At 36.2% G+C, this 27,934-nt stretch overlaps 1 protein-coding gene across 1 annotated transcript in view; it reads right to left on the bottom strand.

Moving 5' to 3' along the window:
- Positions 1–1,573: 1,573 nt before the first annotated feature.
- The window catches only part of Kcnj3 (potassium voltage-gated channel subfamily J member 3), a 152,429-nt gene continuing 126,068 nt past the window's right edge, over positions 1,574–27,934 (bottom strand). The window contains exon 3 of the mRNA XM_021193689.2: positions 1,574–5,073. Coding sequence (XP_021049348.1) covers positions 4,487–5,073 — 587 coding nt within the window. The 3' untranslated portion in view covers positions 1,574–4,486. The remainder of the gene's footprint in view (positions 5,074–27,934) is intronic.

The raw sequence follows: 27,934 nt of genomic DNA, 5'->3' as shown, positions 1-27,934 counted from the left end.
AATAAAGCTTTAAAAAAAAAAAAAGAAATCTCTCTAGCCCTGCAATTTAGCCTTATAAGTTTAATTTTTTTAAAAAAAATATAACTACTTCTGTGCTAACCCCAGGTACAGGAAGCAGTGCCTATCAAAGGATTCATATGGCTCTAGCCTGGTAACACATTTCTTTATATGAAACATTTTCAGGTAAACCAACAGGTCATGTATCAATATATTATTTATTAGAAGAAAATAAGTAAAAGAATACTTTCATGCTTTACTTACCTCGGCTTTTAAAAATGCTTAATATGGAATAAGTAACTTTTGAAATTTCTTCCTATCAGATCTTGAGAAATAAGAATAATTATTATTTTGGAAATCATAAATCATTGATTTGGGTTCTTCCCCTTGCAGCTTGGGTAGCTCCAGGGAAGACAGAAAGAAAGAATTGTAGAAGTCAGAGGGAAATGAAGAACATCAATACAACACAGCCCACAGGGTCACCTAAGCAGGGTTCATAGAGGCTCACAAAGCCTAAGGCAGAAATCATTGAGCTAGGATGGGTCTATACTCAGTCCTCTACATATATCTTATGATTACTTGCTTGGTTTTTGTGGGTCTCCTAACAGTGGGAGTGGGGTTATTTCTGATACTTTCACGTACTCATGGGACCCTTTTCTTCCTACTGGGAAGCTTTACCCGGCCCTGCTATCAAGGGTTTATGCCTAGTCTTGTTGTGTCTTGTTATGCATTGTTCAGTTGATATCCCTGGAAGGCCTGATATTTCTGATGATAAACAGGCAAGAGTGGGTCTGGGGGAGAGGGGAGGTGGGGACGGAGGATGGAAGAAGTGGAGGGAGGTAAAACTGAGGTTAGGGTGTATTATGTGAGAAAAGTAAACTTTAAAAGGTAACACAGTATATGAAGGTGTTTAGTTCAGTAACAGTAGGAAAGTCAAGAAAACTATGTCCATTGGTGATCCAAAATTTTGATGTTTAATTTCAGTTAAAGTCTTTGTACTCAATATATGAGTTTATCTTTGTAATCCAAACAACTCTGTACATTGAAATCATTATAGATTGTTAGAAAAGATGCTTCACACTACATTAATATATAATTCAAGCGTAAATTGTGAAATGGAACTCAGACTGCATACTCTGCAATGAAACTGAATTTTATTCATAGTAAAAAAAGAAAAAAAACAGAAATGTTCCAGCTAGACTATGAGTCAGCTGTTCTGTGATATATATCCAGTAGAAATCATGCACTAGATAAATCCGTCCTTCCTAGAGAACAGGGCTTTTAAGTACTGGGATAACAGACTACTTTTATTAAAATGGCAAGCTTTGTATGAATGATTTTAGAATATCATAAGATTGAAAAAGGAAGCCTATGATAAAATATCCTCTAGTTAATTTTACTTATATTTCCAAAGTATATCCATATATTATATTAAATTGAAGATAAGCATTTTCCAAATTGTTATGTTTTGTCAACATTTTGACGATCAGGATCAGATAGTTTACTATAATGAAAACAAGCTGGAAAATGACAGTAACACATTCGTGTCCAATTATTCAGATGTTTCTTTTCCGATAGCCACTAAGCAAGTGGTACAAATATTGTCAATATCTGCAGATTGGCATACACTGACTTTTGGTTCTTTTGATTGTAGCTCTTACAACTTCTTAAAATAGAAATAGTGTGCTTTATTTTGTATATTATGCTTTTAATAAACTATAACTTTGGAACCTGAGAGACATGTCATGTGCTGATTAAACTTCTCTTCTAAGAAGTTCTTGAGGCTAAAAAAAAAAAAGGTGATAGAGGAATGAGTTTTCCCAGAATGGTCTGTGAACAAAAACAGAAAATCAAGAACAGGAGAAGTAAAGCAATTCTTTATTTTTCCAAATATATTAGACTCAATAATTTTGTTAGTGTCAACAAAACTTTACCATATATCATCCAAACCAGGACATAATAGGATTTAAAGAGAGGGCTACTAATAATTACACAAGTACAACAAGTATAAACTTCAATTTTCCTGGGCAGACTGGATCCTATGATCAACCTAGAAATAGGGATTAAACTGCAAGTACATGCAGAAATCATACTGTTCCCACACGTATGCGGAAAAGGTAAAAGTGTACTGTTCACTTGAATTGAGTTTTGGCAATACTGACTCTTTCTCATCAAGTTCTCACTCCTAACGTTAATCAACTCCCTAAGTATCATATTCTGAATACATATCATCCTATACCCATTTCCATTACTATCTCGTTTTCATTTTTCTAGTTAAAATGTTGGCTACTGGATATTCTCTCTGTGTCTCTGTCTCTGTCTCTGTCTCTGTCTCTGTCTCTCTCTCTCTCTCTCTCTCTCTCTCTCTCTTGCTGATACAGTGTACATGTCTAAATCCCCAGGAACTAAACTAATAAAACAATGCCTAGGTCAAACAAGGCATGCAAAAATTTTGTCAAATGAATAAATTCAGAGAGCTTGTTTTTGGTTCTTTGCAATACCAAAAACAAATTAAAATGACTCTCCAAAGAATATTATGGCTCTGTATATTTTTAAGGTGTTGGACTAAATGATCTATGCAGCTTCCTCCACTGCAAAATATACGATACCCACTGGGCCCCCTTTTTCTGTCTGCTAATATTTCATCACCTCCATGTAGCAAATAAGAACATTTGGTGATCAAGGGGTAGGGCAACTGCTCTATTCACAGTGGATGGATGCTAATGTTGATCATTTCTCCAGTAGTAATTCCCTGTTATATGTTTGCACCTACAGAATTTGGTTGATACAGAGGTAGCCAGAAGATATAGTGGATGATATACTGTAGATGTAATAATTTGCCTCTAATAAAATTATCGCAGGATCACTAAACAATAAGGAATGCTGTGTGCTCAAACCAACCATCAGTGATTTATATATTAATGAAAAGTTAATCAATTCTGGGCCAAGTTGGATTATTACAAATCCCTCAAAAATTATATAGGAAAATCTATGTTAGTATGCAAAGAAGTACTTCTGCAGTTTCAAAAAAAATCCTTTTTATTCTAAAGCTTTGTGTTCAAGGTATACTACTGATCAAGTTTGATAACAGCCCGATGTTGGGGGTTGAAAGCTAGTAATACTAAAATTATTCTGACGCCAGGGATTCAAGGCAACAATAAAGGAATTGTTCAACACCAAGACAAAACCAAAAAATCCTGAGTGTACAAACATTGTCAGGTCATTCGATATTAACTTCTCTCAGGTCTCTGTTAAATTCTGAGCGACAGACCTGGAATAGTTTTCCAGACCAGGAAATAGTCTCTCCTTTCACAACAAATGCCACAAACAGGAGAACAGCATCAAGGGAACCTCTGTTAGGCAAATACATTTCCAGCAAAATAATTTGTCATCTGTTTCATTGGGCGGTCATGTCTCCTGAAATATCTACAAGTCTTTATGGATGACAAAAGATCCAGATAAAGAAGAAAACATTGGCAACCAACTCATTTGGCTGTCAGTTTCACACAGACCCTGACATAGTCACAATAAGCTGGCTACTGACTATTCCAATGATTCAGCATTTGTTCAGAGCTCATAGTTTTATTAGAGTACAAAACCAACTTCCAGGTATTAGTTAGCTTCAGAATTGATGAGTTAACTAACTTTTACTAACTCCTCCCCCACCAAAGTTCTAGTGACTTCTAAAAATCATAAGAAAAGTTCATTAATGTGTACTATGTACCAGCACACTCTAAAATTTACAAATTAAATGCATAATAATGATGTCTCTCTGGTGTCAAAAACACCACCAATCTCTGCTACCCTTTCATGGTAAATTACAGTTGAAAGATTCCATGACCGCAACAGCAGAAAACATTAAATCAGATTTTTAACAAATAATTTAAGGCTAAAATATTTGGTATTCATAATCAATGCCAGCAGCCTTTCTATTCTAATAAAGTAAACATGCACAAGAAATACAAATTTGAACAAAACATCACAATTTTTATTAGATATATATGTTTGTATGGGTATGTTTTATATATATATATATATGAATATTTGTGTATATGTATGTATGCATGTATGTATGTATGCATGTATGTAATTTTAGTGCCCTGAAAGCTATCCACTCATGTTTGGCTTAATATATATATTAGAAATTATGGGGAGAATATCTCCACTTCAAATATATATTTATATATTTTTCCAGAATATTCAATATAAATATGCCATATATAAATCATGCCATAAAACTAAATGCAAAATTTGAACATTATTGCATGCTTGATGTGATAATACATGCCAACTAGTAGCTTTCTTATGATGATGTCCTCCCTTCATAACTTATGTTCAGCACAATAACAACACTTCAATGAAGAGTTCTCTGATCTATTTGCCAGACTGGGATAGACCTCTCAGATTTCATAGGGAGGATTATCTTATCAGCCAAATATTGGACTAATACTAAATCAAAACATTAAATAATGCCTAAAGGGGTGTTTTGCTATGTGAAGCGGTCAGAGTTCATTTTTCTTAGTTTGGCTGGAAGATTTCCTTCCATCCTGGCAGGTCCTCCAGCCATCTTTTGAAGCTTCGGTGGCAAATCGGCCACAGACTGGCTCATGGGATCAGATAACATCTTGGTGGTTTTAGATACCAGTTTTTCTTCCGAGTTGCCAGGAACTGAACTTATTCGTTGGAGTTTCATGGGCAAATCACCCAAACTATAGGCTTTTTCTGAGGTTGTAGAACTCATTCTCAGAAGTTTTTTGGGAAAGTCTTCTCTCCCCGTAATTTTCTGCAGCTTCGATGGAAGTTTTGTGCTAATGTCATCTAGTCCATCTAAACACTCCACAGAATTGTGTCTTTCTTTGCTGTTGGTTATGGCTGGTGCTATTAAAGGGGAGGACATGAGAAGCATTTCCTCCTGCTCTTTCACACTGTATGGAGGGGTGGGGACTTCAAAGGTTGCATGGAACTGGGAGTAATCGACTTTAAAGAATCCTTCTTCTAAAGAAATTACAGGGAAAAAACGATGACCCCAAAGCACTTCGTCTTCTGTGTATGATGTTCGAGCTTGACAAGTCATCCCTGCAAGCAGAGAGAAATCTTTTAATGAATTATGCACAGTGGAAGCAGGAAAAAAAAAAGCAGGAGTCCATTCTGCTCACACATTCATATAAGTAGACTACACCGTACTGTAGTTTCAAAGTTTTACTCTGTATTAGAGCAGTAGTGTGTATACGCTCCTCCCTCAGAAACGCACTAGGTGCTGGAAATGCTCAGATTCCCATGATCCATTGTTTTTTATCCACAAATCAAATCTAAAATTTACATAGAAAAGCATCAAAACACTTTTCTATATGAGGAAGCTGGAAGAGAAATTGTATGATCATTACTATCATTTAAGAAGCAGTGTAAAAGGTCATATACATCTGGCTCTGAACCGAACCTGCACCAGAGTGTAAAGATAATACAGTTACAAACTTGTGAATAACTTTCTATAATTTAAAGAACAGACACACACCAAAAGTTTCATGCTGTGAGCAAGAAGTAAAAGTCATCTGTGGAAACATAACAAATCATTTAGTTGGTTTTTAATAAACAAGAGTTCATTTTTTTCTTCTTCAATTAGTGATAAGCAAAAGGAAATAAGAAAACCAAGGCACTTGTTAAATTAACAAAACCAGAGTAATTTCTATGTTTGCACAACAGCTAGTCACCATGGTAGTCCTGCCTTTCCGATCTATAAGATCAGAATGAATGTTGGTTAAAATCATGGAAACTTTATGATAAAATAGCTACCTCGGGCCTTGAAAACATGAGTTTCCTTTTCTGTTCACAAGATTTCTGGAAGTAATGCTGGATTTCAGATATATTATGTTGCTTGAATATAATGCATCTCATGGTACTCGGATATACACAATTTTGTTTTCTTCAAATATAATTTATTTGCATTGTTATTATCTAACCAGTATATTTCTAAATATTCACCACTTGAAAATAACCTTACAATTTAAGAATCATTTTCTTTAATGACATTTTTCCATTACAAATCATATTATTTTTCATGAGAAACAAAAGAATTGCTTTCCTCCATTTTTATTATCAAACTTCTCTCCTATTAAAAAATGTAAATGCAAAATGTTAACATATTTCCCTTAAGAAGCAAGTATTATCTAATGAGCAATGTTCGTCTTGCTTTTTTTTTCAATGGTCTATATCACACAGGTGATTTCTGCTGTTTTACAGCCCAGTGGAGTTTGAATAAAAGAATACCGTGCCCTTCTGTTACCTGAAAAGTAATCACACACAGTACCTTCATAGAGTAGGGATTAAAGTCTGTCATTTAAAAAGCCATATTGAAAAAATGTTAAGTCTTTCATTGAATCCCTCCAAAATCTTAGTAAGTGGACATTATCCGCTATATGTCACAAGGCACTTCATAGTCATTATTACATGCCATCCTCCATTACGGACCACAACTTTCTAATGCAGAAAATAAATTTCCATGTCGTGGAAAACACTGTGCTGGTTATCCATGGCTTTCACTATTATCCTCTCCACAATCTGGTTAGGGAGATGTGCTTCAATGATTATAAAGATGAGTAACCCAGGGCTCAGAGGCGTTAAAAACTATGTGGAAACCCATTTAATAGGCTGTAGATAAAAAATATCAGTATCTCTTCTTTCTCTCTTCTATCAGACATGCACATTCTCTCTCCCTCCCTCCCTCCCTCCCTCCCTCCTTCCATCCTTCCCTCTCCCTCCCTACATTTAATGTTTTAGTTAAGAATATAGATTCAGTCATCACTCTAAAACTGAGATGACACTTACGTGCCTGACAGTGACAAAATTACAATTTGTAATAAATATGTCGGGAATATCCCTCTCTCTATTCACATGTGAAGTTAAAAGTTCAAAAGTAACTTCTAGGTTTACACACACTAGTAGAAGTAACATTATTTTGTAATCCAAACATATGTACAATACCTTCTGAAACAATTTGTAGGACAATATTGTATTGTCATTTTATCATAAAATATAAAAAAGAAATCCCCTGATATATTTACCAGCTATTATTTTGGAAATTTGAAGAAAAATATGCAGAAGAATAAATATTCTATATACTAACAAATAGAGCAAATAATACTGGCATATCCTTTAATACCATACTAAAAAGAAGCCATTCTGTATGGAATTAAAAAAATCTTTTTTTATGATTTCAGTGGAACAAAACTATCAATGTATTTTACATAAATGATATTAAAATGAAAGTGGTGATATTTCCCCCAAATTCCTATTTTAATCAAGCTTCTTACTCCATTTATTTTATTTTATTTTATTTTTTTACCACAGGCAGGGTTCAGTAGAATTGCATGTCAGCTCAGGTCAGCTCACATGCTCAGGATGTCAGAGTTTTGAATCTGTGACAGTGTAAGTTTGTCCTAATAGTTTTGTAAACACTATTGATAGTTAAGGAGAGACTTGAGGCCCCAGGGAACCAGGACGCCTGGTGGGAGTGGGGAAGCACCCACTCAGAGGCCAGGGGGAGAAGTAATGGGAAGAAGAACTGTGGGAGGAGGGACTGAGCAGCAGGGGCCACAACCGGAAGGTAAATATAAAATAATTTAAATGAACAAAAAGAAGTCTGAAGTCTTTTCACCTCAAAAGCTCTCAGCCCTGTTGTTCTAATGAATGTGGGACTAGGTAGAAGATGCGACCTTGGACTAGGGTAAATGATTGGCTATAGGAAATTCCAAAAAGGTCGTTGGCATTGCATTTACAGTTCTAAATTCATAATTCTCCTGGAATAAAACACATTAAACGATAAGATATACCCTTTTAAATCTCTGAATCAATGCATGGAACAATTTTTTTTTTTTTTTCCACAAGATGTTTTTCATCCAAAGATGCTGAAGTCCCAGCTATTTCCAGCAGCAGCATCTGCTGCTTCGCCAGTTTCCACAGGGATGAACTCATGTTGATTTTCACATTTGTTCCAGTCTGGAATCTGATTAAAACATGTAAACAGTTACCTAGCCAACTGAGAGGTGCAATCACATAGTACCTTTGAATGACGGTATTCACCTGCAATTATGTTAATTCAGCTGGTATCTTCGGCCATGAGATAAGTGTGGTTTATTTTTGAATACTCTGAGCAAGAAAAATAATGAAATGGTAGAGCATTCTGGAAGGAAAGATGCTATAATGCATGCATATTCTTAGAAAACATTATTATAGCTACTTTAAAGCTCTTCAATTAAAGTTTGCATTTTATCTTCTAAGATATTAGTTTGGGATACATTTTAAAAATAAAATGGGTTCTCAAATACATGTTAGTTCATTGTTCAAGGCAAGGAATGGGCATCATGTGTATTTTTCTCTTATCCAACAGAAAGCTTCATCATTATCCACATTTAGATTCAAATTAGTAATAACCCAAGGTGAGACTGGATATTAGAGATATGGGGTTTGTGAACATGGATGTCCTATGTGTTCTTACAGCCAAGAAAGTACAGAAGGAGGAGAAAGTATGGGTGGAACAGAAAAAGAAAATCTAATGTGTTGAAAACTTTTCTTGCTATTATTAATAGGATATTTTGGTAGATTTACTCATTCACTTACTGACAGTCTTTTGAATAAAAACCAAATGTTCACACCGAGGCTCTCCATCCATGAAACACGTGTAGAATAAAAATTTTGAGGAAAAAGTAAAAGGTAGGAATATGAGTAATGTAACTTAAAATATAGGTTTAAGACAAAAATATGGAGTTTGCTTATGGGCCAGCTACTCCAGCAATTTGGTATGTTCTGGAGTGTCATTGATATACCCAGGTAAGAAACTTATTCTCCATTTGCCAGCAGAGGATTCAGTTTTTTATAGTTTCTTGAGTAGTGGTAGGAACATCATGGTTTCCATGTTTTGATGTTTGTTTGTTTGTTTGTTTGTTTATAAACTTGAGAGAGAGAGAGAGAGAGAGAGAGAGAGAGAGAGAGAGAGAGAGAGAGAGAGAGAGAGAGAGAGAGAGAGAANGAAAGAAGATGGAATTAGTGGATTTAGTGGATGGTGTGAACAGGATCTGGGAGGAGTTGTGAGAGGGGAATATGCAGATTATATTGGATAATAGTTTTTAAATAAAAAGTTTTTAAAAAGTTTCAAGTTTCTCTACTTCTTTGGTATGGCTTATGGTTTTCTATGGAATATTACTCCGGGTAGACTTTAGGTTTCAGCCACATTAGGTGGCATTCTAGGAAATAATTGGGATAGTTTGTTGTAATTTAATTTTTTTCTATCATTAACAAGGAAAATTCCTGTTATTTGAGCCATGTATTAATAATATATGTAGGTGTACATGTCGAACACCTCACTAAGCACTTTCTCTATGATTCCAGTCCTCATAATACTTATACATACTTGATATACTGTTAACAGCTTTTCCAAATTTTATAAGTAAAAATACATCATGGGTAGATGATATAATCAAGGAGGAGTTGGGGCCTAACTGAAGAAACAGGAGCTAAAAAGTCAGGTTCTTAATAACTATTGTTGTATTGACTCTCTGTCAAATTGCACTGTGTAGTCCAAGAAGAAATGGAAAAGTGTATTAAGAGCGTTTGAACTGCATCCAACAAATATTCAACTTCAAGTGCTCATTTCTACACATGGAGGATTAAAGTTGTAATCCAGTTATCAGGGGCAGAAAACTGTATACAACAAGGACCAAGTTGAAGCATAAGGAAAATTATCATTTCTTTGTGAAAACCGTGTCCCTCATACAGATATGGAAACCAATAACCAAACCCTATGGACAAATCCCGGTATCAGCGTCTAGGCTGTGTAACTTTTGGAAGTTTCTTGCCCTTGCTTTTTTGATTCTCAGTTTTTATAACCTTTAAACACTAAAATATTATTGGTTTTTATACCTCATACCTTAACTCATGAAGTCATCAAAATGATCTGATAAGTTAGTGCTTATACATTTTAAAAAATGTGAATAAGTACTAGATATTTATATAATATTGCCATTAATTTTAAGCCATATGGAAAATATATGACAAACCAAATATGTCAGTACACCTTTAACAATTAAAACAAAAAGGGTCATCATTTAACCACAATAGACATTCTTAGTTTATATTCTTCTGGCTATTGGTTAAAATGATCATTATTGTTGTTGTTGTTGTTGTTCTTGGTGGTGGTGTTATTTTTGTTGCTGTTGTTGTTGTTCTTGTTAAGATAGCCGTAATAGCATTAACACACAGTATACATCCTAGTGGACCTGGCCCTGTGCTATGTAGCATATTATTTTTCTGTATCATCATGTGAGGCACTCTAGAGTGAATTTTACTAAGTACATATTTCAAGGAAATTACTGGATTTTTGGAGAAACCAGAAGCAAAAAATTATCACAGAACTAAGTCCAGAGGTCAAAGTGAGAAGCAAACCACACATCAATGAGCTCATGTCTCATGTAGTCTATAGTCACAGAGGAACAGAATCCTATCATAGATATTTGTCATATAAATGTGTGTAGACAAATTGTTCCTTGATTAGGTAAGTCATTATACTGTTCATACTACTGAGTCAAAAAATATAGCTACAATGATATGAACAGAGATTTTGTAGGATAGATAGAACAGACACGAGTATCTAAAGAAGTGGGTCACATCAGCCCTAGAGGCCACTTGCACAACGGATAAATCATTTTGATGCCAGACCCAGGCAATATCAAACAATGGCTCTCAGCTCAGTCATTAATTAATTAATGGATAACCTTGAAGGAAAAAAAGCTAACAAGCCTTTTGAATTTTCAGTTTTGCTATTTGTTAAGTTGAATATTCCCTCCAAGGGATAGTGTGAGAATTGAGTGTATTAAGAAATGCATATAAATTGTTTATATAATATGCAGTGATCATTTCATTCACGAAGTACCTCCAATTGTAGGCTATGCAAATACAAGTTTCATGTCTAAATAATTTTTAACCAAAAGCATTATTTTTCCTTCTTAAGTCCTTATTGTCTATCATTTCTTTCTTCTTCTTCTTCTTTTTTTTTTTTTTCTGGTTTTCAAGACAGGGTTTCTCTGTGTAGCCCTGGCTGTCCTCGAACTCACTCTGTAGACCAGGTTGTCCTCGAACTCAGAAATCCACCTGTCTCTGCCTCCCAAGTCCTAGGATTAAAGGCATGTGCCACCACTGTATCATTTCTTTAAATGCATCGGCTAAAAGCTCATACAGGGCATGTTGTCACAAAATAACTTCCCAGTCTACCTTGCATATTGCTTTGAAGACTACTGAATAAGAGCCACCGCTCTTTCTCCCCTGAAGTACTTCGAGAATTTCCCTCATGCCCCTGAGATAATAACTGTTGGGCTCATTCAGCATTGGGGCTCACACTTCTTATTCTCTATGCTCCTAGCTGAACACAAATTTAAACTATAAACTCTCCAGAAAAACTCATGATATTTTTAACTCCGCTTTGCAAAACAAAAAAACAAAAACAACAAAAAAACCCCAAAACACTGTGTTCTCCACTGTTCGATAACACTGAGGTTATTGGCTGTCCTGAGATATACTACAAAGTCATTAACTATACATAAATTGCTTCTAGAAACTACAACATTTAAATAGGAAGAAGTTTTAAAAGCCAAACATACTCTACCAAATCAGATCTTTAGAGAGGAGTTACAGGGCTATATTCAATTTTATACTATTCTCTATTCTGTGACTTTGCCATGTGTTCTCAGACACCAGTTTGCAAATTTTGCTCAAGTAATGTCAGAGATTTAAAAAAAATTAAAGCAGAAAAACCTAATTATATTTATAAAGGAATAAAATTACACAAGTGACTTGGCAATGGATATTTAAAGTACACTTAAGGTTTTTAAAATCTCAAAACAAAAGTAAAGCATGTATTTTTAACAATGATCAAGAAAATCAGTGTCTACTTTCCAGAACAGAATTTTACGGTAGATCCTCAAGTTAATTGGAAAGAAATTGCTATGTGCAGGTAGTTTGTACTGAACACACATAATATTGAACAAAGATAGAAATATATGCAATACAAATTGGAAAGGGAGAAGTCAAAATATCACTATTTGCAGATGATATGACAGTATACTTAAGTGACCACAAAAATTCAACCAGAGATCTCCTGAACCTGATAAACAACTTCAGGAAAGTAGCTGGATATAAAATTAACTCAAACAACTCAGTGGTCTTCCTCTACTCAAAGGATAAACAGGCAGAGAAAGATATTAGGGAAACAACACCCTTCACAATAGTCACAAATAATATAAAATACCTTGGTGTGACTCTAACTAAGCAAGTGAAAGATCTGTATGAAAAGACCTTTAAGTCTCTGAAGAAAGAAATCAAAGATCTTAGAAGATGGGAAGATCTCCCATGCTCATGGATTGGCAGGATTAATACAGTAAAAATAGCCATCTTGCCAAAAGCAAGCTACAGATTCAATGCAGTCCTCATCAAAATTCCAACTCAATTGTTCATAAAGTTAGAAAGAGCAATTTGCAAATTCATCTAGACTAACAAAAAAACCTAGGATAATGAAAAATTTCTCAATAAAATAACTTCTGGGGAACCACAATCCCTGACCTCAAGCTGTACTATGGAGCAATTTTGATAAAAAGGACTGTATGGTATTGGTACAGTGACAGGCAGGTCGATCAATGGAATAGAATTGAAGACCCAGAAATGAACCCACACACCTATGTTCACTTGATCTTTAACAAAGGAACTAAAACCATCCAGTATGGGGGGGTGCATTTTCAACAAATGGTGCTGGCTCAACTGGTGGTTAGCATGTAGAAGAATGTGAATTGATTCATTCTTATCTCCTTATACAAAGCTCAAGTCCAAGTGCATCAAGAACCTCTATATAAAACCAGATACACTGAAACTAATAGAAAAGAAAGTGGGGAAGAGCCTCAAGCATCTGGGCCCAGGGGAAAATTTCCTGAACAGAATACGAGTAGCTTATGCTCTAAGATCAAGTATTAACAAATGGAACCTCATAAAATTACAAAGCTTCTGTAAGGCAAAGACTACTATCAATAGGACAAAAACAGCAACCAACAGATTAGGTAAAGATCTTTACCAATCTTACATCTGATAGAGAGCTAATATCTAATATATACAAAGAACTCATGAAGTTAGACTCCAGAGAACCAAATAACCCTATTAAAAATGGGGTACAGCCCCCCAAAAGAATTCTCAACTGAGGAATACTGAATGGCTGAATGGCTGATAAGCACATAAAGAAATGTTCAACATCCTTAATTATCAAGAAAATGAAAATCAAAACAACTCTGAGATTCCACCATACACCAGTAAGAATGGCTAAGATCAAAAACTCAGGTGATACCAGATGCTGGCGAGGATGTGGAGAAAGAGGAACACTCCTCCATTGCTGGTGGGATTGCAAGCTTGTACAACCACTCTGGAAATCAATCTGGTAGTTTCTCAAAAATTGGACATAGTACTACCGGAGGATCCAGCAATACCTCTCCTGGGCATATACCCAGAAGTTGCTCCAACATGTAATAGGGACACATGCTCCACTATGTTCATAGCAGCCTTATTATGACTAGTCAGAAGCTGGAAAGAAATCAGATGACCCTCAACAGAGGAATGGATACAGAAAATGTGGTATATTTACAAAATGGGGTACTACTCAGCTATTAAAAAAAAAACAATGAATTTATGAAGTTCTTTGGCAAATGGATGGAAATAGAAAACATCATCCTGGGTGAAGTAACCCAATCCCATGAGAACACAAGGTATGCACTCACTGATAAGTGAATTGTACTGGCTAGTTTTGTGTCAACTTAATATAAGCTGGAGTTATCACAGAGAAAGAAGCTTAGGTTGGGGAAGTGCCTCCATGAGATCCAGCTGTAAGGCATTTTCTCAATTAGTGATCAAGGGGGAAAGGCCCCTTGTGGGTGGGACCATCTCTGGTCTGGTAGTCTTGGATTTTATGAGAGCAGGGTGAGCAAGCCAGGGGAAGCAAGCCAGTAAGGAACATCCCTCCATGGCCTCTGCATCNGCTCCTGCCTTCTGACCTGTTTGAGTTCCAGTCCTCACTTCCTTTAGTGATCAACAGCAATGAGGAAAGTGTAAGCTGAACAAACCCTTTCCTCCTCAACTGCTTCTTTGTCATGATGTTTGTGAAGGAATAGAAACCCTGACTAAGACATGAATGTTAGCCTAGAAGCTCAGAATACCCAAGATACAATTCACAGATGAAGCTCAAGAAGAAGGAAGACCAAAGTATGGATTTGGTTCTTCTTCAAAGGAGGGACAAAGTACTCATGGAAGGAATTACAGAGAAAAAGTATGGAGCAAAGATTGAAGGAAAGTCCATCCAGAGACTGCCCAACCTGGGTATCTATCCTATATATAGTCACCAAACCCAGACACTATTGTGGAAGCTAACAAGTGCTTGCTGATAGAAGCCCGATATAGATGTCTCCTGAGAGACTCTACCAGTGCCTGACAAATACGGATGTGGTGGATCCCAGCCCACCATTGGACTGAGCACAGGGTCCTCACTGAGGAAGCTAAAGTAAGGACTCAAGGAGTTGAAGGGGTTTGCAGCCTCATATGAGGAACAACAAGATGAACTAACCAGTACCCCCAGAGCTCCCTGGGACTAATCTATCACCCAAAGAGTACACATGGAGGGACTCATGGCTCCAGCTGCGTATGTAGCAGAGGATGGCCTTGTGGGTCATCAGTGGGAGGAGAGGCCTTGGTTCTGTGAAGGCTCTGTGCCCCAGTGTAGGGGGATACCAGGGCCAGGAAGTAGGAGTGGGTGGGTACGTGAGCAGGGAGAGTGGGGGGAGAATAGGGGGATTTTGGAGGGAAAAGCAGGAAAGGAGATAACATTTGAAATGTAAATAAAGAAACTATCTAATTAAAAAATGTATGCAGTAAATTAGCAATTGTTCCAGTAAGACCAAAGATGCATTATTTAAAACCACATAGTATTAGCTATTATTAAATATGAGTAGAACAAAGACTAATACTATCTGATTCCCAAGCTGTTCAGAACATAAATATGTACATGCATATATGTATACAAGCATGTATAATCAACTTATGGATCTGTCAAATTCACTCAATAGTAAAGGATGGGTCATTGGAAGAAATTATTTATCACCCACTTTTTTCATTTCCCCCAACCTAAACATCATTTTAGACACGATTTATGTATTTTCTTATAATCAACTCATTTCTCTGAATCAACTCAAAACAAATCAAATTACCTCTATTATTGTTATTCTCTGGTGATCTGAGTTACACAAAGATGCCTACATCACCCTGGGGTTTGAGGAAGCATATAGTATCACACTTACTAACAACAAATCAATCACCACTACATATCTGCCTCTCCATGAAACTGCAACATACCTACAGCAATGTGCCTTCCCCTTGGTATAGTTAACTTCCCTGAGACACTGACAAGGTACCACCTGCAGACTCTCAGACTCATTTCTTTAGGAACCAATGAGAAACTCCAAATTTACTTTCATCTGTTTATCATTCCCTAGATTTCACAGTGGAAATGCTCTCTTCTCAGCCTCCCTATTTTTGGATTTCTCCTTGAAAAATGTATTAAAACTTCCTCCCTTGCATGGCTAATTATAGAATCAAAACAAATCAAGGTTTGCCATTGTTCTTTTTGTCAAAAGACAAGATTTAGTTTCTAAAATATTTTCATTGCATAGCAACAGCATAATTGAGTTACTGAGGAAGAATGACCTGTAGAAGACTGACAGAAGAAAAGATTATTTTAAAAAGAAAAAGCTAACAAATGTAGCAAAAAAATTAAAAAAAAAATCACCACAAAAATGAGACAAATACAAACGCAAAACATTGAAGAGTGTCTTTTAGGTGACATTAGCAATTGATTTTTTGAGATAACATATTCCTACAGGGTGAAAGACTTAAAATATCTCCTGAAACAAAACATAGGTCAAATTTTCCACCAGGCGTGGTGGCGCATGCCTTTAATCCCAGCGCTCCGGAGGCAGAGGCAGGTGGATTTCTGAGTTCGAGGCCAGCGTGGTCTACAAAGTGAGTTCCAGAACAGCCAGGGCTACACAGACAAACCCTGTCTCGAAAAAAACAAAAACAAAAACAAAAACAAAACAAAAATTTCCAAACAGTATATACAGTTAGTACGATTAAATGCCTAAATTAATCTTCATCTTCACAATTAACCCCCAAATCGTACCATGCCCAGCAATATAAATCTTACACAAACTAACAATAAATATTCTTTTCTTCATATAAACTATGAAGACAATTGGATATATGAACACATCTCTCCTGAGTCACCAAGTATCAGTGGGTAGAAAGGATTGTTTTCCCTTCATTCATGCTTCTTTCAAACACTGGAATATCTTCATTCATCTCTGTCAACAATTCCTCAAATCCAAAGCATAAATCAAATACATTTAACTCTACTACATCATTGCCAGTTTTTATATTTTAGCTTTGTAGCTTTAAAAATATGTTAAATTGCCTCATTTGCACATGCCTGCATGTGTATCAGCATTCCTTATTCACAGGGAACTGTAAAGGACTTGACAGTATAAATAATAACCTTCATTCATTTATTGAACATCGACTTTCTGTGAAGCATTTTTCCAGTCCTTGTTTACAAGCATTACAGAAATGAAGTGTAAAATCAACTCTCTCAAAATGCATTTGTTTATTATAAACTTACTGTTGGATTGTTGTATTATACACAAGAGTCCATATTGACTATGTGAGCAAATGATACACCAGTGTGTAAAATATGTAAGTAAAAGCAAAATGACCGGCATTTAAATTAAAGGCGCAGCTTGCATTTTTAAACTTCCTGTAATAGTGCACACATATAGGGGTTTTTAAGGGTCAGTGAGATGACTTAAATAAAGGCACCATCAGTAACGCTAGACCACCTGAGTTCCAGCCCTGAGCCCCACATATTGGAAGGGAAAAGCTGACTGTTGTAAGCCTCCTCTGATCTCCATAGCTATGCAGTATCATATATACATGTGTACATGCACGCACACACACACACACAACATACAAACAAAATGGAAAGAAAGAAAAAAATTGAATGGAAAGAAAGGAAAGGAGGGAGGGAGGAAGAGAGGAAGGAAGGAAGGAAGGAAGGAAGGAAGGAAGGAAGGAAGGAAGGAAGGAAGGAAGGGAGCTCCATATAGGAGACCTTAGCTACATCATCTATCTAGTTCGAGTGTTGTTCCAGGATAAGGTGCTCCATTCTCCAGGAGGAAAGTAAAAAGGAGTGAGGAAACAGTGAAGTTAAGTGATAGTGGGGAGATGAACTCTTTCTTTTCAAAAATTAGATATTTACTTTACTTACATTCCCAATGTTTTTCCCTTTCCTGGTTTGCCCTCCGGAAACCCCCTATTCCCTCCCCCATCCCCCTGCTCACCTACCGACCCACTCCTGTTTCCTGGCCCTTGCATTCCCCTACACTGGGTCATAGAGCCTTCACAGGATCAAGGGCCTCTCCTCCCTTTGATGACCAACTAGACCATCCTCTGCTATATATGCAGCTAGAGCCATGAGCCCCACCATGTGTACTCTTTGGTTGGTGATTTAGTCCCTGGGAGCTCTGGGGGTACTGGTTAGTTCATATTGTTCCTCTTATGGGGCTGCAAATCCTTGGGTCCTTTCTCTAGTTCCTTCATTGTGGACCCTGTGCTCAGTCCAATGGTAGGCTGCGAGCATCCACCTCTGTGTTTGTCAGGCACTCTTGGAGCCTTTCCGGAGACAGCTATACCTGGCTTCTGTCAGTAAGCACATGTTGGCATCCACAAAAGTGTCTGGGTTTGGTGACTGTATATGGGATGGATCACCAGGTGGGGCAGTCTCTGGATGGTCATTCCCTCAGTCTCTGCTCCACACTTTGTCTCTGTAACTCCTCCATGCATATTTTGTGGGAAGATGAACTCTTACAGTGATTTCTGTCTGCTTATCAATAGCCTATTTTAATTTTGCAAGATCATTAGCAAAACTACAGGGCACTTAGTTATTAACAGAGTAAACATCTATAAGATTTCAATCCTGATTCATTTTTCTACATATTGAAAATAATTTGGGGTTTTTATGAATTCAAAACTTAACCCAGAAGCCAGGCGTGGTGGCACACGCCTTTAATCCCAGCACTGGGGAGGCAGAGGCAGGCAGAATTCTCAGTTCGAGGCCAGCCTTGTCTACAAAGTGAGTTCCAGGACAGCCAGGGCTACACAGAGAAACCCTGTCTCGAAAAACAAAAAACAAAAAAACAAACAAACAAACAAAAAAAACCCAACCAACCAACCAAACAAACAAACCTGGAAAACTTAACCTAGAAACATCTATTAAAAAGCTTCTTAAATTGGTTAGTAAAGCAAACAAACAAAATTTAAAAATAGATTATATGCAACATGATACGTAATATATATCACATTAGATAATTACATCATATTTTCCTCATGGGAGTATGAAGTCATATATAAGTAGATATAGATATTTATTTATATATTAGTGGAGTTAATTAACCTGAAATTAACTATTAAGCTATATTATAATTAAACCAATATGACATTTTGTATACATAACAAATGTTGGCCCACATCAAATCTATTATTTTGATGAAAATCCTGTCCCATATATCACTACATTGGTTTCCTCATAGTGTGTCACATCTATTTATACCTGACAGTTTAAAACTTGTTTTCTCCTATCTCGTGACTCTTCCTTTTTATAGAGACTGCCACATACTTTACAGTCACCAACTGTAGCTACTTTTTAACATCTCCTTTGGCAGAAATTCAACTACACTTTGTGTGCTTGCAGGCTCAGAACAGAGCTGAATAAACATTTGCAATTCAGCAGTTGTTCTGGTTCTATGCTTTGCAGTAAAAGGTCAGGGGATTTTTATTCTAATTTTGCGATTATGCTATTTTTAGAGGCCAAGAGAAAAATGAATTCCCTATAATTTTAAGAGAACAGTTTCTGGGAGATTTTATTTTCTAAGTGTGAAAATAGCACATCACAGTAATAATCATAAATACACATCCTTTAACACATATATTTTGAACTAAAATAAATGATCAGTTGTAGCATGTATGTACATGTCTTATGAATGAATTTAATTTTCAGGCAAGACAGAGTCTAGAGACTAAGATTAAACTATTTGAAGTTTTCTAAGCATATTGGCTTCTCATTTCCTTCAGTATTTTCTTAATTTACCTCAATTTTATAACAAAATATAATACTTTTTTAAAACCCAAATTATAAGAAATGCTAAAACAAATAGTATATGAGACATAAGACACAGTGAGTTCCTTAAAGTTGGCCTTATCAGAAAGAAAATGAGAATCAAACTTTCTATCAGTTTATGCTAAAATGAAGCAAACCCTAAAAGTAACATAAACATTCTCCCAAACTGTTACGTGAAAAATGGCCTGTCTGCAAGCATCTCACTAATGTAGAGACCTTCTGCTTACAGGCAAAATTCTCCAACATTTGCCCTGCTAATATTTGGAGAAATTTTATCACATGCATCTTTGAGAACCATTTAATAGTGTCATCTACCTCACAAAATGGGGTTAGGATTTTTAATATCTTAAAATTCCTATCAGTCAAAGTCTAGATAATAATTAAAAACAAAATAATACTTAATATGTACCTGTGAGAGAGATGGGAAGTCAGAAGAATTAATCAATCTGGAATAATCTAAATTAAGAGCTCTGGTCTGATCTTCACTTATGACTCATAGAAAAATAGTAATTTATAAAGGAAGTTTTTTTTTATATCATATATGCACATAGTTACTGTAGTTTCAATCGGTTTTCATCATTTATAATTGGAAGCTGCATTATCATAGATTCTGTAAATTAGATTTTTTTTGCTAATTTTGTTTCCAATCTTTTGTTTAATTTTGCATACAGTGACATTTTCTTTACCTTCTAGATGTGATGAATTCCTTGAGAGAGTGGGAAAATTAAATCAAAGAATCAAAATTTCATTTCAGTATTCCAAAAAATTGTAGGTTTGTTTATAATTGCTAATTGGATTTCTATACTTGGATAATTGGTTTATTTTTATCTAATTACATTTTCATGTATTTTGCAATTTCCATGTTATAAAATTAACAATATTATTTTAATAAGATATTAAATAAACAAAACTAGCTGGTAATAAAATATATAACACATTAAATTCCATTAACTAATAATCCCACCTCTTCTAGAGGAACAAGAAAGCAGCATCATTTTATTTGAAACAACATAACAAGGGACACTAAGTGAAGCTTTCAAAGCAACAGTGAAAATTTCTGTATAGGTAGAGGGTGCACTTTAGAAATGGAAATCTCAGTAAAGGAATCTCAGATCCATTTCTTTTTAGAAACTATTTGTGTAATATATGTGGAAAAATTGGAATACTCCTCCATTGCTTATGGGAAGGCAAACCGATATAACCACTTCGATATTCAATCTGGTGGTTTCTCAGAAAATTGAGAATAGTTTTACCCCCAAACCCAGCTATACTACTCCTGGGAAAATACTCAAAAGATGCCCCAATTATATCACAAGAGACTTCCTCAACTATGTTCAAAGCAGCTATGTTCGTAATAACCAGAAACTGGAAACAGCCTAGATGTTCCTCAAATAAAGAACTGATAAACAAAAACAGGTTCATCTACACAACGGAATACTATTCATCTTTTAAAACCAGAGGCATGAAATTTTCAGGCAAATGCATGGAAATATAAAATATCATCCTGAATGAGGTAACCCAAAAGGAGAAAGACACACATGGCATGTACTCACATATAAATTGACATTAGCCATAAAAACAGGATACTCATATTACAATCTACAAACCCAAAGAAACTATGTAATAAGGAGGTCCAAGGGATGATGCATAAATCTCACTCAAAAGGGTAAACAATATAGTCGTCTGATGCAGACAGAAACACAGAACTGAATGGGAGAGGGTGTGAGGAAGGGAACGGAATGAGGATTAGGTAGGAAGAGAGGGGATTGGGGAGAGGGCCAGGAGTGAGAATCGATGGGGGCATCTCTGGTGCTAGCGGGAGTCTTGGAACTTGGAGACTCCTGGGAGACTATGCAGGTGACTCTATTGGATACTTTTAGCACCTGGGGATATGAATACTGAAGTGGCCAGCTCCTGTAACCAGGTGGGACTTCTAGTGGAGGGAGGTGGACATCAATCCATGCACAAAATCTGCAACCCAAAATTTGCCTGACCTATAAGCTACACAGAGAGATAAAGATGGAGCAGAGACAGAAGGAATGGCCAACAAAAGACTGTCCCAACTTGAGACACATCCCACTTAAGAGAGCCAATCCCTGATATTCATGATAGTCTGATATGCTTTCAGTCTGGAACCTAGCATAACTGTCTTCTGAAAGGCTTCATCCACAGCAGATGTAAACAGATACAGAGACCCACAGTGAAATATCAGGCAGCACTCATGGGGTCTTGTTGAACACTAGGAGATAGAATTGAGCGACCTGGAGAGGCCAAGGATACAATAAGAAGACACGCAGAGTCAACCTGGGCCCATGGATGATAACAGAGACTGAACAACAAACCAAAGAGCATGCAGAGGCTGGACCTAGGCCCTGTACACATTTATAGATGTGCGGCTCAGTCTTTATTTGAACCCCTAAGAATTACAGAAGAGGCTAGCTCTGTCATCAGTTGACTGTCATTTGATCCCCTTTTACTAACTAGACTACCTGGTTTAACCTCAGTGGGAGAGGAAGCCCTTAGGAAATTGCAACTGGATGTTGCAGAGTAGCTGGTACCTTCTCTGAGTTAAAGGGGAGAGGTTAATGGGGAAGGTATTTGTAAGGTACTGGGAGGAGAAGAGGGGCAGGTATATTAGTCAGGGTTCTCTAGAATCACAGAACTTATGAAATATCTGTGGAAATTTATTGTAATGACTAACAGTCGGTAGTCCAACCAACCCAACAATGGGCAGCTGTGGATGGGAAGTCCAAGAATCTAGTAGTTGCTCAGTCCCACAAGGCTAGTTGTTTCAGCTTTTCTTCTGCAGAAGTAGATTCCAACAGATGTGCTGGCAAGTAAATGCAAGCAGGCAAAGAACAGTGAGTCTTCCTTCTTCTAGTGTCTTTATGTAGGCCTCCAGCAGAAGGTATGGTCAAGATTAAAGGTGTGTATCACCACACCTGGATCTGGGATTTGCTTTGTCCCAGGCTGACCTTGAACTCAGAGATCTCCTTGTGCCTGGACCTAAGCTTTTCATGGCCATTATCATGGCCTCAAGCCCTCCATGCTAAGATCCAGGTCAGAAATTCGTGTTTTCCAACTTCAAGATCTGGATGACAGGTTTGCCCTCCAATTCTGGATTATAGTGCATTCAGATATACTCACGTTGACAACCAGGAATAGCCATTACAGGGTGCGTGCGTGTGTGTGTGTGTGTGTGTGTGTGTGTGTGTGTGTGTGTGTGTGTGTTTGTGTGTGTGTATTTGAGTGTGAATTCAGGATGTAAATTGAATAAATTAATTAATTTAAAATATCTCAATAATGTAGCATGTTAAAGATGAAGAATCTCACAATGTCTATAGATCAATGAATAAAAATCACTGATATGAGGGTTAATTATATAAATAGAAAATCTTCTATGCTACCTTACATTTTATTTTTAAAATTAAAATATAAATACACAATTTCCCCCTTCCTTTTCCTCCCTCCACTAATCCAGCACTTCTCAATTTGTTGGCATCAACCCCTTATGGTTGCATGACTCTTTTATAGGGGACACATATCAGATATTCTGATATCACAATTCAAAAAGAGTAGCAAAATTATAGTTATGGAGTAGCAACAAAATAATTTTATGGTTGGGGGGGCACCACATGGAGAACTGTATTAAAGGGCCTCAGCACTAGGAAGGTTGAAAAACACTTCTCTAATTCCTCCCATGCCTCTCACTATATTATCTTTCAAATTCATGGCCTCTTTTTCTTTATTTGCTACTGTTACATGTTTAAATCCATAAATACAAAAATACGACTCTGTGAGTTCATTTAATGTTTTTTATATGTATATAATTTCAGAGCCAACTACTATGTAGGGTCCTTATCCTTGGGGAATTAGTAATTCTTACTCTCCCACCAATTTGTAGTTGTGTGTAGTTGTTTTTCAAGGTGAAGAGCCCTAGAATATTCCCCTCTTCCACATTACCTGCCTACTGGTGCTTCCTTCTTTATATCTCGTTATGCAACCATTGAGTTAAGGTATCATGAATGTATCTTCCCTGGCATTTCTAGCAGAGAGAATCACAGCAGTTTTCCTGATTTTCTAGCCCTTATGGTCTTTCTACAGTTGTTTCTGTTGTTCTGTTATGTGCCCTGAATTTTAGGTACAGGGAAGTATTGTGGATGTATCCATTGGGACTCTGAACTTTATTTTATTTTATTTTTTCTACAATGCTCTACATATTCTACAAAATAACATCTTTTGAGGATAAATGAGAGTGTAAGAATTATTATTTTCTTACAGGTAGGAATTATTCTAGTTCAATAAAATGGTCATAGTAGGTTCTAATTTAACACTAGTGGCTAGTAATTGCCTAAGTTTTCAGTATCAGTCATGGCTTAATGAGTGAGCACTAGGTTCAACTATACAGCTTTTGGATATCTCCAAACTATGTGTATCATTATTGTACCTTTACGTATATCTTATCTTATTGTCATTGTTGTGGTTCATAGGCTTCACAAGGAAGCAAGGTTAACACAGAGACAGATGGAAGGTAAAAATAATACTAAGGATGTTTGGAAAAGCCCTAAGGAATTATTTTTATTTACCTAGAATTAAAATTAAAAAATATGTGCATGCATATGTATGCATACACATATGTATAAAATTTTTGTGTGTATGTATGTATGTATGTATGGACATACATATGTGTGTATGTATGTATGTATGTATGTATGTATGTATGTATGTATGTACAAACCAAATTTATGACACTTGGGCTGACAATGCTTTCCTAAACCCTCATATACTAGTCAAAACCACAATACCAGGTATGGGAAATCCCCTGTCAAGTTTTTCAAAGGAGTGTCAGGAATGTAATGGAAAAAGAAACTGTCTTTATATCTACACTGTGGTATATTGTTCCATGTTCTCTATATGAACTATTTAGGCACAAAAAAACAGGACATAGCCTTAACTGCATATTATTAATTGAAAGAATTCACTTTGAGAATCATGTGTGTTTCATTATTCCAATTATTAGAAGTAAATTGCATTCTAGTAAATAAATTTTGTACAATAAAAGATGAATTGTTTCGAAGGGTTAAAGGGAGGGAGAGAGGAATAGAAGGACAATCATATATTTTATCATAGTGAAATATTTCTGTATGATATTATAATGGTACACACATGGACTTATACATTCATCAATATTTAGAATAGTCAACACAAAATATAAACTCTGTTACAAACCGTGACAGTTGGCTCCTTGATTGTGAGAGACATACTATTCTAGGACTAAGCACTGATGGAGAAGGAGGAGAAGGTAGCCATATTGGATATATGAAAACTCTGCACTGTTAAAATATAAAACAGAAATTTAAGCCATAAAACCCATAACTAAGAAAAATTATCTGACTTTTGAAATATCTTACAGCTTGCATATGTAACACATTAACTTATGTTAAGACCTTTAACTAGTGTTAATACCTCTTATCAATTTAAATTCTAAATTTCAGCTACCTCATTAGTTATAAAAGTGACACATGCACTGTGATTTATAAAGTAAAACATACACTGAAATAATTATCACAGACATTATTTCGAGGAATTAAAATTTTTGATCACTTTAATTCATTAATAGATTTCTTTAACCACTTTTACTGACTAGAACCATAACTCAAGGGATTTAATCTCAACACTACAACACCAAAGATGTGGAAAATGGGTAAATAACATGTAGTTCACATACTCAATATAGTGCTAATCAGCCATTAAAATGGTAAAAAAAAATACTGCCATTTGTGACAACATAGCATGGTGATTCTTTAATTAAATATAATATTTAAGTAAAAATACAAGTACAAATATCATTTCATCCATGTGTAATGAAGTAATCTTTTCAGAAAACAGTAGAGATTGCCATTGGAGGGTTAGGAATGTAGGGATGAGGGTGAAAAGGAGTAGGTTTAGCAATAAGTATAAAGTATTATTGTTTCTGGTGTGACTACAAATAATTGAATAGGTCCATACAGTTAAATCACACAAGAAGAAAATATATAATTATTTGAGGGAAACTAAGATCCAGTAGCTTATATATCATGCACATTAGTAGCTATCTCATCATATTACATGACTGTATTTACTTTTTAAAAGTTTTAAAAATTATTTTAAAAGTTAAACAAAAACATAAAGTTACAAACAAAAGGTTAAACAAAAGAACAACAACAACAACAAAAATCTCATAAAAAACAAGTTAAAGATAAAAAGAGATCTCTGATAGTTTCTTATAATTTGTTCTGGCAATCACCAAGCTCACTGGATTAGGCCAAGCCTGACTACCTAAATAAGCTAACTGGCCTTCTCTGGTCTCCTAAGAACCCTCAGTGATTCATATGTTGTCGCAGTCCCATTTTAATCAGCTTTACTCGGTCCATGCTTAATATGTATTTTATAAACGTGTTTAAGGAGATTCAAGTTCATCACTCTTATAAGATTATGCTAGACTCTTCGTACTGTTTTTTGTTTTCTTTTTCCAGGATTTTACTAAGTAACCCTAACTATGCTGGAACTCATTATGTAGATGAAGTCAGCTTAGAACTCGGAGATTTCTTTCTATCTCTGCTTCTCAGGTGCTGGGAATTAGTATGAGTCATCAAACCCAGCCTGTGCTAGAATATGTATGGAGAAATATGCTCATTGTCATCATTCAAAGATGGCATGAACTATGTTTTGAGAGAAACAAGAACTTACCAGAAGTGAAATCTGACACAGCAATGAAATTCAGTTTAGGGCTCAACTTATTACTTGTCCTTTCCATCTTCATATTTCCATTCTATCACTTTTAATTTTCCTTTACTTAAAGAGACCCCACAGTTTATGTTGTTTCCATCCACACCTTATTCTTCTTCAAAGGATTATAGTGCAATCAAACTAAGGAATTCATCTACTATTATTGCCTTGTGTACTAATTTGTGATTACGGTATTTTTAAGCACTAAAGGCCAAACTAATATAATGAATGCCAGATCTCTGAGATTTCCTAGAGATTCCCAGACAGGGAGAACCCTGTCTAGGGTGGAGGAGGCTCTCGGGATCCAAGGCAGGTGACATTAGCTAAGATGCCTAACAGTGTGGGGGTAGAGTCTGAAGAGGTCACTTCCTGGAGCCAGACAGCACCCTCAGTGGAGAAATAAGGACACCAACCATCCCACAAAATTATTGACCTAAAATTTGTCCTGTTTAAAAGAAATGCAGGGACAAAGATGGAGCATATACTGACAGAATGACCAAACAATAACCATCCCAAAATGAAACCAATCTCATGGGCAAACACCAAATACATGCCAGTATTAATGTTGCTCTATTATGACTATAGACAGGAGCCTCACATAACTGTACTCTGAGAGGCTCTACTCAACAGATGACTGAAACAGGTGAATATACCCACAACCAAATTTTGGATGGAGGTCAGGCATCCTTATGGAAGAGTTCAGGGAAGATTGAAAGCCCTGAAGGCAATGAGAACCACACAGGAAAACCAAGAATGTCAACTGACCTGGACCCTGGGCGCTCTCAGAGACTGAGCTAACAACCAAAGACCACACACAGGCTGGACGGAGGGCCCTGGCACATATGTAGAAGACATGCAGCTCAGTCTCCATCTGGGTCCCTCAACAAATGGTACAATGAGGCTCTACCCAAAAGGTGTAGCCTGACTGTGGTATCCATTCCCCAACAGGGCTGCCTTGTCTGGTCTCAATAAGAGAGATTGTGCCTAATCCTCCAGAGAATTGATGTGCTAAGGTTGGGGGATACACAGGAGGGGCTCACGCTCTCAGAGAAGATGGGGTGGGGATGGGAGAGGGACTCTGTGAGGAGTGAAGTGGGAGCAGGCAGTTTGGGAAACAAATAAATAAATAAATGGTACCATTTCAGGCTTTTTCTATGTCACTTCAATTATACTTCATATGCACACAAATGTCCTCCTGCATACTGTTCTTTACCTGGTATCATATTCTCCCATAAGAAGCCTTCAGAGTGACTTAGACCACATGATGCTATAATTTACTTTGTCTTAAAAAGACTTTCCTTAAAGAGATAGTCAATGAATAGTGGCTGTTACTAATATCAGAATGTTAATATTGATAATCAAGAAATATAGTTGTCTTATGCAAAACTACATCTATTGTAAAAGTTTTGACTTTTCCATTTTCTTTGAAAGCAGCAAAACTTTGGTTAGGCAAATATTTGCTGTTACATATAGAAGAGAAATTGTGCTTACCACCTGGAACCCTGTCTTGTTCCAAACAGTAAGGGGCAACAGATAGGTTTTCAATGTGAGAATGTTTTGTAAGAGATCACTTAGACTTCTGTGTAGAGAAAAATATTTGAAAAATTCAGATGGGAAAATGGACTAAAAGACAACGGCCAAAAGCATGGCTATTTGGACAGAAGAAAATTGTATTTAGGGGAAGAAATTCATAGGAACTGACAGCACTTTGGTTTTGGTTAAAAAAAAAAAAAAAAAAAAAAAAAAAAAAGCAACCAAAAGTTTCATACTTTTGAGTTGATAAAGAAGGATATGTTCTCAAATGTCGCTGGGCAATTTCCTAAGAACATAAAAATAAAATAATGGTTGAAAACCGATCCTCAAACTTCTCAG

The sequence above is a fragment of the Mus pahari genome, chromosome 3 (genome assembly GCF_900095145.1).
Source record: "Mus pahari chromosome 3, PAHARI_EIJ_v1.1, whole genome shotgun sequence".
NCBI classification, from domain to species: Eukaryota; Metazoa; Chordata; class Mammalia; order Rodentia; family Muridae; genus Mus; species Mus pahari.
The sequence above is the reverse complement of the archived record's forward strand: the minus strand, read 5'-3'. Positions and strand labels throughout refer to the sequence as shown.